The following is a 14,728-nucleotide window of genomic DNA, read 5'->3' as shown; positions in this document are numbered from 1 at the left end:
CAAGAATATGGTATGTCGGGGTTCGACAGACCAGATCGTCAAAGTCCCATTTGACCCTGCCTCAGCATTGTCATGTTAACCTCTGGAAATATCATCTAACATCAAACTCGAGGGAACGGTCCAGGTTACCAGAAAGAATTAGGCATCCATTGGCAGTTCCTCAACAACCCATGTCCAGGGTATAGTGGCAGGCTCGGCATCGCATCGTTGCCCCCCATGACTGCTTCATTGAACGTCAAGAAGCAGTGGCAAGCGGGAAGGAGAAGGATTTTGCACTGCATTACAATGGATAAGACCGTAAGAGAGGGAAGCAAAAAACAATAATCACCTCTACCTCTTATCAGAGTATTTTGAAAGGACGCTGGCGAAGGCAAGCAGCTTAAGCGCAAAGAGACAACACTGGCAGCCTTTCGATTGAGTTTCTGCCAAGCATTCTGAGTCCTGGACGTGCCAGGGCTGGTGACTGCAGTTGAGGACAAAGACCCGCTTTCCGCCATGCACGACAGTGGTGCAAACCCAGAGACCATCAAGGGACTCTGAACTCTGAACCAGGCGATTTATGATACCTTTGACTTGACATACAGACGAGATGGGAGCGATGCCAGATGGGGGGTTTCTTTTTTTCTTTTTGGTAACTGCTGGAGCTGGCTATTTCTTTTTAGATGGAGTGCTTTCGTCCAAGCTTGCGCGAACACTCAACTACTGGGGAACACCGAATCTCGGACTCTACTTACTGGTTCTAACTGAGTCGTTACGATGGGCAGACAGAAAAACTCGGACACATTCTCGACTATGGGGCTCGACCTCACCAGCCGGCGCAGAAATGACCATTCCCGTACGACTACATGAAGTTGGTAAGGCACAATAACCTTGGAGGATCCGGTGCATGAAGTAATATTGGGACGAGGGCAAGATGACGGCTCACATTAGAAGCGACCAGACTTGTCTCTGTTCAAAACGGCTGAGGCGGAGAGTGCACATTGGGTAATTGGCGCCAGCAGCGAGGCCGACTCAATTGGTTGGCTGCGGTTACATTCTCGGCGCATAATCCAAACAGCTTCAAAGACAGATAAACTGTGGTGGCTGACAAGAGCCCAGGCAATTATCTCGTTAGCGCAGAGCCGTGGCACACAACGCAATTCACAATTGGGTTGAGGGTTTGGCAAAAGGGGAGCAGGCACTACCACGTTTGGGGAGGGAGGGAGGCTGTTCTTCGGAGTTTGTTCTGGATGATGCAATGACAGTATGCTGATCACACCTCGAGGGAGCCATATGTTTGCAGTCAAGTGCTGCTCGAGGTATTTGGTGCCGGTTGATGGCACATAAAAGCTCGAACTAGACACAGGAACGGACACGGTCGCATCGCCGCCGAACACGCACGGCACCACGGGAGTTCGCACACATCATGATCTGCCATTGTTTGGTCGCCAACGACGAACTTCTGAGGCAAATGCGACGAATGCGCCGCGCGACTTGTTTGGAGTCGTGCGCCGACTGCCGCGAAATGACATGCATGATGTTCGGATGGGCGACTCTGAGCGACTGAGCGGCAAAAAGACCAGCAATGATGAAACATCAAGCTCAGGATCACAAGACTCGAGCGGCGGCCATTCGGCGCGTACGGTACGGCCTCGGAAGCTATTTGTGCTAGCCAGAAAATTCGGCCAAGTGCACGATACGATATTGTATCCATTGGAGCACAGGAAAACTCCAAAACGTTGTGTGCGCGATTTAGAAAGCTGTTTGACTTGAGCCGTAAAGCATTTTGATTGCGACACGGCGCAAGCATTGAGGACAATTTCAACCAAGCCTTTTTGGACTGCCGATTTCTGTCTTCCCTGATCCCAGTGCGCAGCCCAGTTTTCATTACTATGACTTCTATTGACCAGCCTTTGAACAAGTCAGCGAACTAGTGCTGCGCCCGGTTTCAAGCGGAATCACGGGCCATGTTGGGTGACAAGATCAGTCACGTGCGGTCGCGTAGAGTTGGTGCTTCTGCATGGCGGTCGTCGACGCGGTCAGTCGGTTCAAATAATTTGGTGCTGCTGTATCTGCACTTGAAGTAAAGCTTTGCCGGAAAAATCGTAACGGGCTTTTTGAGATATGGAGTAAGCTTCTTCCTCAGTTTCAATGCATAGTATACTAATTTAAGTAGGCATTTTGATAGCTTTTGTTTCCTCAACGTTGACAATTGGGAGTTTGTGAGACGCGACGGAGGCATAGATAGCCTGATATGGACTAGCGCAGTCTGCTTTCTTGTCAGACTGGGCAATCGTCATCGCCTAGACGACGAGGCCGCTGACTGGTCGACATGAAATGTGTTGTGTTTGGAGAGATGGGTGGGGACCATTGTGGTCCGTGCATGCAAGAGCTCCGTACCCAGGCGAGCACTTTACCAAAAGGGACTGGGCAGACAGGAGACCGACAGCTGACAGCCAACCAACTCGACCTCGACTCGTCGGCTTCAATCCACGCACGACCAGACTGGACTGGGCTGGGGTAAACAAACAAACATTGACATGGAAGCAGAGACAACATGGCATCGCAGCATGTCTGGTGCGGTACGGATTACTAGTAGGCAGGCTCCACGTTCCATGTCCCGACCTGACTGAACACGGTCCCGGCGCGGTGGAGCGACCAGACAGACACCAGACACCAGACGCCATACCGTAATTAATTGATGCTGTGTCCTGCATTGCATGCACTGTTCAGTGTTGTTGAAGAGCCCTTGCGTGCGCGGGAGGTTCCAAGTAAGTACTTTATGCGGGCCACACATCGGGGGCAGGCTTGAGTACATGCAAACGTGCATGGTGTTGGTATTTCCGTACTTTATTTCTGGCCTCTGAGTGGCTGAAGCGAAGGCGCAGGAGATCAATTGATGGCATAAGCCATTTGACGGTACCCGACAAGCGCACACGAATTGTAGGCAACCTGATGTATCTTCCTGCACAGGCCTAGGTACCCATAGCGACGGAAACTGGACGTTTGTTTTGCTTGACGAAACTGACGAACCAGACTTGCTTGACATGTTGCTGCTGCTGCTTCTCCAGTATCCATGTCATCGTCGTCAATATCTGTTTCTCTGTTGTCATTTTATTTTTCAACTTCTGACCGGTTTCACTTTTTTTCGACGCTTTTTGCGCTCTACCCGTCGAGCAACCGTCAAGGTCAACGACGCTGCTCATCATCAATTGTGACGGTTTGCCTTCCCCCGGTCCATCGCATCGTCCAATTTCCCCTTCCTTTACCTCTTTTCGCTCGGGAGATTTGCAAGACCCCAGTGCAAGGGCTTTGGTTAATGAATCAATTCCGTCGCCAGCTGCCCTTGTTCCAATCTGGTTGATTTTCCAGGTTGTTTTCTTTTTTTCCCTTGCTCGCCCAACTACCCACGCACCAAATCGAATCGAGCTGGGACTTGCGCCGGCATCATCCATCCCTTTTCCCCCTTCACCACCCATCTCACCTTGAGCCGGCCATTTCGCCCAAATCGCAACGGGGCGTGTATCTGTCATTGGTTTTCGCGAAACCACTGTTCATGCTACTTGTCTGTCGGCACTTCTTGTTTGGCTGTCTGTGACTGCGGTTCTTTGTCTAGATTTTTCTCTCCTCTCTCTCGTCTCTTTTTTGTTGACGTTTTGGAGAGAACCGTCTCACTTCCCTTGTCCACACCTTTTGGATCAGCTACTAAGCTAGCTGCTCTACCCGCAATCTGTTCTGGCTCAGACACGTCTAAGAGGCTCGCGTTTCCTGAACGCTCTTCGGCTCTCACTGGGAACCACAAAATACGATACTCCCTTACTCGAACACGCAGAAAACATTCGATTATTCTTCCCGCGCCGATCCTTTTTTTTCTTATTTTGCATGATAAGCTCGGCGCCATCTGTTGCCCATTGAACAAACGACGACGGGGCTGAAGCTTACCTCTGCCCCGAACGAGGTTGCTTGCCTGCGCTCTGTGTGGGCGACCTGCCTTCCTGCAACAGGATTTGTTCGATATCCCTACGCATTTTGTTTATATTGTTGTTTCTCTTCGCACACGTCGTGACCATCAGAAATCATGGACGCAAGGGTATGTAGCTTTTCCACGCAAGTTGGCCGTGTCTTTTCTGCGACTCGCAGTAGGCAGGAGCTTTTGTTCATCAAAATTGATGCCTGCTTTTTCTGTTCCTGAATTTGGCTGACTTTTGGCTCTTTCGCGTCTCTTATATAGCCACTGCGACCTCGCGGTACAGAAAATATTGTCCCCCCTCTGCACCAACGGCACAAATCGACCGGAAACCTTGCCGCCATGGCTACTGGTACTACTGTCGTTGGGGGATTCCGAGGTGTTGCGAAGCGTGCCGCTTTCGGTGACATGACCAACATGCCCAAGACCATCGGCCGCGACGAGGGGAAGATGGTAAAGCTGCAGGCAGTAGCGGGCGTTTCGACTGCTACCTTTGTCAACAAGGAGAATGCTCCTTACAATGTCAATGGCAAAGATTCCTTCACTCGCCCGGCACAAAGATCGTCCAACGGACACTCGAACAAACCCAAAGTGCTGGTCGCACCCGATGCTGGCAAAAAGGCGGCGACTGGTGCTGCCCAGGAGGTGAATACTGCTGCATCGACTGCTGTTGGTGCCAACGGCTCGCGTCCCATTGCCGTTGCACGACCTCGAACTGCAAATGCATCGGATGGCGAGGTGATTCTTTCTTCATTCCGCGGCTCCTTTGACGTCGCTCCTTTGCAACCGCGACATCACAAGAGCCAACCTCAGCTGAAGCTGCAGAACCAGCCCATGCTTCGAAGAACACAGAGTAAGCAGCTTGAGAGGATTGATTTGACGTCTGACAAGCCAGCAAGGGCATCAGGTTCGGACTTGATTGGCATGTCTTCGCGAATTGTTGAGGAACAAGTTTGCGCTGATCTTGCGTACTCTGCTGCGGAGCATCAACCGATTGGGCAAGTGAATCACGCTGCCGTTGACGGATACGTTGAGCTGCCTCCTTCAAAACTCTCACACATCTCTGAGGAGCCTCAGCACATTCCCGTCCCTTCTAGAGAAACACACACCCAAGCACTTTCAGAAGTCGAGGAATACTGGGACGAGGAAGAAGACGATGATTACGACGACCAAGACCAAGCCTACACCACTGCACACTCCTTCCGATCCCAAAACCTGACCACTGGTGGCGTAACAACCGTCCTTGCTCCTCGCGTGTCTGCCAAAGTGCAGCGTGAGCTGGAAGAGGCCAAGCTTGAAGTTCAACAGACTCGCTCGCTGGACGATATTGAGGAGGAAATGTGGGACGTCAGCATGGTTGCTGAATATGGGGAGGAAATTTTTGAGTATATGCGAGAGCTGGAGGTATGTATGCCCTTGTTTTGTTTGATGTGCGCAGCGCTCCACCGTTCACCATGCTAACGAGGTTGATGCTTCCCCAATTGTTAGATCAAAATGCTGCCCAATCCGCATTACATGGAAATGCAAACCGAAATCCAGTGGTCGATGCGATCCGTACTGATGGACTGGCTCGTCCAAGTTCACAACCGATTTAGCCTACTGCCCGAGACGCTGTTCCTCACCGTCAACTATATTGACCGGTTTCTTTCGTGCAAGATTGTCTCCATTGGCAAGCTGCAGCTGGTTGGCGCTACTGCCATCCTTGTAGCCTCAAAATACGAAGAAATAAATTGCCCATCTCTGGATGAGATTGTCTACATGGTGGATGGCGGCTACACCACCGAGGAAATTCTCAAGGCTGAACGCTTCATGTTGAGCATGCTCAGTTTCGAGCTTGGTTGGCCAGGGCCCATGAGCTTCCTGCGGCGTGTTAGCAAAGCCGACGACTACGACCTCGACACTCGCACACTGGCAAAATATTTCCTTGAGCTAACCATTATGGATGAGCGGTTTGTAGCCTCACCTCCCAGCTTTTTGGCAGCTGGAGCGCACTGCTTGTCCCGATTGGTGTTGAAGAAGGGCGATTGGGTACGTCTCACATATACTGAATTGAGTGTCTTCACGTTGCTAACCCTTTGCTTAGACCAAGGCACATGTCCACTATTCTGGATATACCTGGACTCAACTGAAGCCTTTGGTAACGATGATGATTGAGTGTTGCGAGCAACCGGCGCTCCACCACGGCGCCGTTTTTGAGAAATATCAGGAGAAGAGATTCAAGGAGGCTGCGACTGTTGTTCAGCACGCATTGGATGCCGGCTTTACCCTGCCGCACCACGCTGCCCCCATTCGCGCAATGCGCGGGCAGACTGAGGAGTTGGCAGATCCACTTCAGTACTCAAGCAACTTTCTAGTTTCCACCGAAAGCTAAACTGGCCAAGCATGCAAGAAGGATGCTTCAGATGTTGAGAGGGTCCGTGTTTCATCATATTCACCATGGCCAGCGCTGAGTTGGTGGTGAATTCACTGATGCGCTGGATGTCATACACAAACTCACTGATCATACCAACATATTTTACGCACATTGGCGGCAACAGACCACCCCCTAATAATTTCACCTGGATTGCCCAACAGGCAACCAAGGGTTCATATCGAGACATGTCAAGAGAGACGATCTCCACGACTTGTTTTTCATTACGAGGCTCATGACTTATTTCATTTTCTTTTTGCCACAGAATCGACGCGGTACATTCCTCCGACGGTTCTATTCTCACTTTCTTTCCCGTTGATACATCTTTGGCGTTTGCGGGCTGCTTTTAGACTTGGCTGGATTGTTAATTAGGGATACACGGCATCAGTGCGGCGGAGTAATTTTGGCACATTTGGCGGATGCTGCTGCTTATATCGTTTTATTTCAGCCTTTTTCTCTCCCTCTCTCGTGGACCTGTCTGTTCGTTTGCGCGACACATGCATTGGAGGGATCGTGCGTGTTTGAACGAAAAGTTTGCCAGACTCTGCTGGGTTGAAGTAGAGACGGATGGCGGGTGTGTGGAGGAAAACAAATATTTTTGTATGGCTAATTTTTGCGACTGAGGGCATCTGTTTGTAGAGGAGGTTAATGAGTTGGCATACCTGTTGATGAGCTTCGTTTCATGACTGATGTGTGTGTTGTGTCGTGCTAATGTCGATGTGAATGGTAGATGAGAGTATCACCGTAGTCATGGCTATTCAATAAAGTCTTGGCTGTCGGATGAGTGTTGAACTTGGTCTCGTTGGTGCAGATTTGTTAGTGCTGTATTGGCCTGCTAGCAGGCTTCTTGTATCAGTAGGGATATCTTTCCTAGCTCATGTTTGCTATTGTCCACTGTCCACTGTCAAGAGGCGCAAGTTGGTTCTTCATCTTTAGGACCTATCCTTCACACCAACAGCAAATTTGAGGCTATTACTCAACACCGTCAACGACAACCCAATGCAAATATCGCACTCGCAATGTCGGTGTATACTGTACACCCTGCAGTATTGGGCCTCGTGACCTTGGCAGTGGAGATGGCAAAAGCTGAGCTTGCTGGGGGTTTCATCTCAGAAACTGGGGAGCGGTGGAGACGCACATGCCGAATGTTCACCGGGACCGCCCGTTGTATTCACGAGCAATTGCATGCGCTGCAATCGGAGGATTCCTACGGATTATGATATGAGGGGACTGAGGATGGTGACGATGAAACAGGGACAAAGCTGTGGTGGTTTAGACATGCTATGTCACGTAATTGGTGTCGGTTGTCTTAGATGTGCATCCTACACTGCATACCCACAGGGACGGGGTCGGAGCAAATCATCTGACTTGCACAATTCAATCAATTAGATGAAATCGATCAAATGGTGCAGTGGAGGTTGATTGTCCTCCGTCCCTGGCAATTGATTGATTGCTTGATTCCGTGCCGACCCTCGGCCGTCACATGGAATCCGCGGACCGCTCTTCCCCACGGTAAGCGGTGACAAGTCCGCCGGGAAAAGAGTTAATCCGATACCACACCCTTGGAATGGCCGAAAAGGCAGGAACATTGCAGCCATTCGGTGACCCCTGGCGCCTGCCGTGGTGGCCGAGAGCGCAAGATCAGCATGGCCAATTGGCGGCTGGCGCTCTTGGGCTTGGGCCAGTGACATTTTTCCCGCCGACGCCGCCATTCTCCAATTGAGTCAAGCAGCGAAGCAGTGCGAATCGAGAATTTTTTTTTTTTTTTTTTGCGACTGTCGCATTTTGACTGCGCCTAGCACCACTGCTTAGTTTGACTTTGGTTCAACGACAAAGCTCCCATTTGCATTTGTGCTGAACAACACGATTTTTTGTTATTCGTTTTAGCCTCGCCATTTGCTCCTTTTTTCGTTCATTTTCGTCCCTTCTCGTGACAAACTTGGGGTCCGCAACGCCGCCCCAGTTTCTGGAAACAACGAATTGTGGACGTGACCCGTGTCCTCCCGAACCCACTTGACTTCCACCAGACCAGGCCAGACCTGACCAGACAAGGACTATCAGGGCCCCCTACGAGGGAAACGAAACAGACGTTGATCTTTTTGGTTCCGCAGAGCACGCGCCATCGGCTGTATTTTGTCTTGTACAACCTCGTTTTCTGCTGACCTGACGAGGTTGAGACAAACACTGTGCTTGATTGGTGTCCAACTAGGCCTTGTTTCGTTTTTTTTCTTTGGCTGTCACTTTTTTTTTTTTCCCTCCCACCGACGACGACTGCTCGTTCTTGGACGATCCGCGAACAATCAACCTCGGCCGAAGCGGGAGCTCCTTGTTTGGCTTGTGATAGATATTTTACGACGCAACACTCTTAATACTTCACCATGGCTAGTCCGTCGACCGTGGTGAGGGAGGTCGTCAAGGAGACCTTCAAGGGCAGTGGCGCTGTGGAAGAGCCGTCTCACCAGCTGTCGGCGCAGAGTAGGGCGCGGTTCAATGCCCATGCTTCTAGGGATCCCGAGACCGGCGAGCTGTTCATGGGCCCTGATGAGTTTATCAATGCTGTTGCGCCGGAGAATGAAGACTATGTGAGTTTGGGGACAGCTCATTTCGTGCCATTGGGCGGCCAAAACCCAAATTTCTTTCTTACTGACAACCGTCGTGTAGCACAAAATCAAGCGGGATCAATACTCGATTCTGTTTCGCGTCGCTGACAACAGAGGCCATGGACGCCTGAGTCTGGCTGATTGGGGTGTCTTTGAGAACCTGCTAATGAAGCCTGATGCCGAGTACGAAATCGCATTCCGCCTCTTCGACGTTGATCGCACCGGCGACGTCAAGTATGACGACTTCCGCAGACTTTACGAGCTCAACAAGGGTCCTGACAACATTCCCTTTGACTGGGACTGCGAGTGGGCGAAGCTGTATATCGGCAGCAAGAAGAAGCGCCATAACCTGAGCTATCCCCAGTTTTCGCAAATGTTGCGCGGTCTGCAGGGAGAGCGCATCCGACAGGCTTTCCAGCTGTTCGACAAGGACGGCGACGGCTACATCGACCCTGAGGAGTTTGAGCGCATCATTATCGAGACTTCCAAGCACAAGCTGTCCGACCACCTTCTCGCCAACTTGCATACCCTCTGCAACATTTCTACCGGGAGCAAGATTTCCTACGCCAACGTCCGCGCCTTTCAAAACATGATTAAGGAGATGGATTTGGTGGAACTTATTGTGCGACGTGCCATTGCGATGAGCACCGACGGCAAGATTACGCGCGCAGAGTTCGTCAACGAAGCCTCCAAGGTTACGCGGTTTTCCCTCTTTACCCCCATGGAAGCCGACATCCTCTTTCACTTTGCTAGTCTTGACGAGCCCTCTGGCCGCCTTGGGTTGAAAGACTTTGCCAAGGTTCTCGATCCTTCGTGGAGAAATCCCATGTACGACACTGATGAGTCGGCTGCGCCTACGACCAAGAAGGCCACTTTCCTCCACGGCCTTCTTGAGTCTTCATACAACTTTGCGCTGGGTAGTGTGGCTGGTGCTTTTGGTGCCTTTATGGTGTATCCCATTGACTTAGTCAAGACGCGTCTTCAGAACCAGCGTGGTGCGCAGCCCGGACAACGACTGTACAAGAACTCGATTGACTGCTTCCAAAAGGTGATTCGAAACGAGGGTTTCCGAGGCTTGTACTCGGGTGTTTTGCCACAGCTTGTTGGTGTGGCGCCTGAGAAGGCTATCAAGCTGACTGTCAATGACCTTGTTCGACGTCAATTCACTGACAAGCAGGGTCGCATTCCTCTGAGTGCTGAGATTTTGGCTGGTGCCACTGCTGGTGGTTGCCAAGTTGTAAGTTGGCCTTGGCTCCTTTAGTCTTGACACTCGCTAACAATTATATAGGTCTTTACCAATCCCCTCGAGATTGTCAAGATTCGACTGCAAGTTCAGGGTGAAGTCGCCAAGACGCTCGAAGGCACGCCCAAGCGATCGGCCATGTGGATTGTGCGCAACCTGGGTCTCATGGGTCTGTACAAGGGAGCATCGGCATGCTTGCTGCGCGACGTTCCCTTCTCGGCCATCTACTTCCCTACCTACAGCCACTTGAAGAAGGACTTTTTCGGCGAGTCACCTACTAAGAAGCTAGGCGTCCTGCAGCTCCTTACCGCCGGTGCCATTGCCGGCATGCCCGCCGCCTACCTCACGACGCCATGCGACGTCATCAAGACTCGTCTGCAGGTCGAGGCCCGCAAGGGCGAAGCCTCGTACACCGGCCTCCGACACGCCGCCAAGACCATCTGGAAAGAAGAGGGTTTCACGGCCTTCTTCAAGGGTGGTCCCGCCCGAATCTTCAGATCCTCCCCACAGTTCGGTTTCACCCTCGCCGCCTACGAAGTCCTCCAGACGCTGCTGCCCATGCCGGGCGGCAAGGCGGAGGAGAAGATGCAGGTCGGCGTCAGCGAGGTCATGTCCACGGTGACCAAGCGCGGAACCCTCGACACCTCGCCGTTTGCCCGTAGCCGAAACGCTCTCAAGATCATTCTCGATCTGGACGAGGACTTTGGCCGATCTAAGATTCCTGATGCGAATAGCTGGAAGAGTCTGCCTAAGGTGATGGGCGGTGGGGGCGCAGCTCAATAAATCTGAAGTCTGAATACCAGACAAAAAGTGTGATTTTTCACTTCCCCTGGAAGTAGACATATCTGAGCATTGCATCAGACGAGGCGTTTGGGTGGAAAACAGGCATCGTGGCGCTTTTTGCGTATTAATTTTTTGTATTGCTTAGAAGCAGTATTCTTGTATTTTTTTTGGTGTGGCTTATTTCCTTTGTTGGATGAGATGAGGGGACGAGTGAGAGTGAGAGGAAGTGACTGCTGGCTCTGCTGGTTAGATAAAATGGCTGAGGCCTGAATAGAGATAGATTTTTCATTTGTGTGTGTTTTGAGTGACTGCAAGTTATTATTTAAAGTGATTGGCGGAGTAGATGCGTGGTCTTGATATCTTTGATGCATGATATCTGGTGTTGTTATATCTCGGTCAAGGAACGTTGGGGGTGTTGATGGTTGACTATTGGTATGACACGTTTGATGCTGATGTTATCTATGCATTGGTTTCAGGCTGCACTCGCTCATTGAAGAAGAGGTCGTACGGGTTTTACATTCGTGACATGCCATTTTTATACGGGCTCTTTGTCTGGACGGTACGTGGGTTACGTGTTCTGGATTAGACTGCCTTGCCGTACCTTTGCTATGGAACATAAATACCTTCCTCTGCACACTACAAGAATCCCTCAAATACAACGAAAAACTCGCTTCTCAACACCATGGATACCGATAAGGAAAAATCAGAAGGAGGAGTCAACTATCAGTTTATCGTCTTGGCGGTCGTCCTTCCAATCGGTCTCATACTGATATCTATCTTGGTTTGCAAGTCTACAGACATGGGAGAGAAACTTAAACCTTGGACTCGACGTCTTCGCAGATCTCGCGACTAAATCAGGTATGTTCGCAGTTATATCTATTGTGGTTGCACGTTGCTGATAAGTATAGCTTTGCGTGTCTTCCACAAGTTTTGGCATATCTACTCTACGATTTGGCGGTGTTTCAAGGTTATGTAGTTGTGTCATCAGGCCTTTCTGTAAGGTTGCAATGGAGGGGAGGATAGATTGGCACAGGTGCCGTCTGTAGAATGCGATTATTTGTGTTTGGATTCGTTGATCAGTTTGGGTTACAAGGTTTCTGGGGGTGGGTAGTAGCACTGGAAATATGGAAATTGGCGGCGGTTGACTTCTGAATGTTTGCCGGGCAAGGCAAAATACCCTGTGAATCTCAGTGATGGAGTGATCTTATTGCTTGTGATGGCGAGCGGTTGTTTCAGTAACGGTTGACATGGTTGATATGTAGATGGCTGCTCTACGTCTTCGCTTGTACTTTGCATTTAGCATCTCGGTATGTTTTAAAGCCTTTTTAACCATTACGTATAATGTGTTCATCGCATCATTGCCACTCTTTCCGGCTTCCAGACTTGTAAGTCGTAATCAGCCGTTGAGCATCGGGCAGGCGTTTCAGTCATGGTGTGGCATCTTTGTCAAAGCTGTCGCCTCATGCCTGTAGGTGTTACCGCATGTTACACACTATGCCTTTATTCTAGTGAGTGTCCTCTTTGTGATGGGTAAATAAATATCGTCCTTCGGCAGCAGTGAGGACCTGCGCAATTTCAACCCAAACCTTACTTTCAACATAATGTGTGCGAGTGATTTTGCCCCCTTTTTCGCCGTTGGCTTCATCATCTTTTTCCTCTATCTGTTAGTACGTACCATAAAGATATTCAGAGCATAAGGGACACCGCACACAGGGACACATCAGACTTGATGCCTTGCTGATGCACGTGGCCTATTAGGGTGCGTCAGGACACTTAACTGCTTCCGAATTTGCTCCTCTGAGTGTCTTTGTAACTTTCTAATGCGTGTGGTTAGGTCTACTCGGTTGAAAGACCTTGAGAGCCATCTCTGCGTTTGGCGATCTTGCTGTGTTTATGTGGTCGTCTGTCAAAAGTCGCTGCATTGGTGCTTGGGGAGTGGAGGAGAAGCTAGGTTATAATGTGGCTTTGTCGTCCTTGGAAGCTGGTTTCTTCTTTTCGTTTGAAGGGTTGGTTTGGAATGTATGGGAGCGTCTAGACGGCGCATGATGGGAACAGGAATGAGAAGAATCGGGATCCTGTTCTTGGAACTTATTTTGGTTCTTTACTATATATGTCAATCGTGAATCTTAGATCCCAAAACACCATATTGCAAGACAAGTCACATTTAATTCCTCCAAAATATCTCCTATTACTGAGCTCCTTTTTACAAAGATCGTTTGTGCTATCGGTATGTTGCTATTCCCTTCCTTTGCAACATAGTCTAGCACCATGACATTCCGCGCTGCAAAACGTTTGACGAAGACAATGCGGAAAACGGGTTAAGTGCATTTCATTGAAAGGATAAAGAACATACGAAGTGCTTTCTAAAATGCTATCATCTTTGTACTTAAGTCTCATTTACAAAAGTCTCAGAAACACCATTGTTGTCTGCATCCGACACGCCTTTGTCGAGTCCTCGTTTGTGCTTGACCCGAAGCATAAAATGCCCGAAGATGCATCTTCAAGTTCTGTAACTTCTGCCAAATCATCCGAAACAATGCAGTGCTCCATTTCAAGAAAAAATGTCATCAATATTTGGCTAGCCCTCTCGATTGTCTTGCTCATCGCTGTGATGCTGGCCACTTTTGGGGGAGTCGGCCTTTTCAAGCCCAAGCCATCAAAAGCAACAGCGACGGCAACAGCGACTCCTCCGGCTGGCTCGTCTAACGATACAGTGATGCGTATCAGAATGTAAAAACACTTGGGGAACTTTCGGTGGCGGTAGGTTACAGCCTGTTGGTGTGGTGTTGGTGGTAGGGTTGGGGGTGTTCACCTTGCTAACGGAACGTAGGGGCCACATTTTAATGAAAAGCTGGAGAGTTGTACATCTGTAGTTTAGAAAGACACTCTGACACGTATGATTCCTTGGAATACTGTGGAACATCGCTCGGATCTATGGAGGAAGATGTCAGGTTGTGGGCATGAATTGTCTAAAACTGTGCTGCCTCTTCAAATGTTACTCATATTGAACACGCTGTGTAAGCGATCTGTATATGGAAGCATTGAAAATGCTTGAAATAGAAGTACATCTTTCGTTTGTCTATACTGACATTAGTATTTAATGCCGCCGCCAGGCTGTTCATGAACATGACTTACACACTCTAAGTGCCTACACCAACGACGGTGTTCAGTCTCACAGTCTTCCTATTGCCATCAAAATCCCTTCAAAAAGCTGGCTAACAACGTCCTTGTGTCGCCCATAAGCCTTGAATTCCAGTGCTCTTCAGTGAACACGGACTCCCGCAGATTCGACTCACCCACACCATTGTGTAAGCCAGACATTGGAATACGCGTCATAAAAGGCTTCCGCCACATACATCTTACCAATATCTTGCTCTTCTTCTCTTTCCAACGAGAAATCTTTTTCACAAACTTCCCTTTTCATCGTCTGTCGGCGGATTACATTCCGGTTAGTACATCATGACCATCAATGCTCGAACTCATACTAAAAGTTGCTAACAGATTTCAGTAATACTATTCGCTTCCCATTGGGACATATCAAGGGCCGCATATTCGAAACCATCCGAAGCATTCAGCTGCGGAATCAGCCATGCAACGAAACAATCCAATACTATAACGGCACCGCAAACGATTGGTTCCTCCACAAGTAGTTGCAACTCACAATGACCAAACCTGTTAGCGAACCCGATGAAGTATGGTGTTTTGGCTCTACGGGCCAGATTACCATCACTTTGCATCAGTTGATA

The 14,728-nt window shown here is 49.7% G+C and overlaps 3 protein-coding genes across 3 annotated transcripts; 2 read left to right on the top strand and 1 right to left on the bottom strand.

Moving 5' to 3' along the window:
- Positions 1-1,282: 1,282 nt before the first annotated feature.
- Positions 1,283-1,867, bottom strand: VFPPC_18013 (hypothetical protein; the record flags this gene model as incomplete). Its single annotated transcript, XM_022429676.1, has 1 exon — positions 1,283-1,867. One exon carries the CDS (start codon positions 1,865-1,867, stop codon positions 1,283-1,285), a length of 585 nt encoding a protein of 194 aa, XP_022285236.1.
- A 2,421-nt stretch (positions 1,868-4,288) lies between these two features.
- On the top strand, positions 4,289-6,317 carry VFPPC_09871 (G2/mitotic-specific cyclin cdc13; the record flags this gene model as incomplete). The annotated part of the gene is made up of 3 exons (XM_018288337.1): positions 4,289-5,350; positions 5,435-5,974; positions 6,030-6,317. 3 exons carry the CDS (start codon positions 4,289-4,291, stop codon positions 6,315-6,317), a joined length of 1,890 nt encoding a protein of 629 aa, XP_018141012.1.
- A 2,417-nt stretch (positions 6,318-8,734) lies between these two features.
- Positions 8,735-10,982, top strand: VFPPC_14685 (mitochondrial carrier protein; the record flags this gene model as incomplete). The annotated part of the gene is made up of 3 exons (XM_018292453.1): positions 8,735-8,938; positions 9,018-10,193; positions 10,245-10,982. The coding sequence occupies 3 exons, from the start codon at positions 8,735-8,737 to the stop codon at positions 10,980-10,982; spliced, it is 2,118 nt and encodes a 705-aa protein (XP_018141013.1).
- Between the last annotated feature and the right edge of the window lie 3,746 nt (positions 10,983-14,728).

The sequence above is a fragment of the Pochonia chlamydosporia genome, chromosome 6, assembly GCF_001653235.2.
Source record: "Pochonia chlamydosporia 170 chromosome 6, whole genome shotgun sequence".
Taxonomy (NCBI): Eukaryota; Fungi; Ascomycota; class Sordariomycetes; order Hypocreales; family Clavicipitaceae; genus Pochonia; species Pochonia chlamydosporia.
This window is presented reverse-complemented; position numbering and strand designations above follow the sequence as displayed.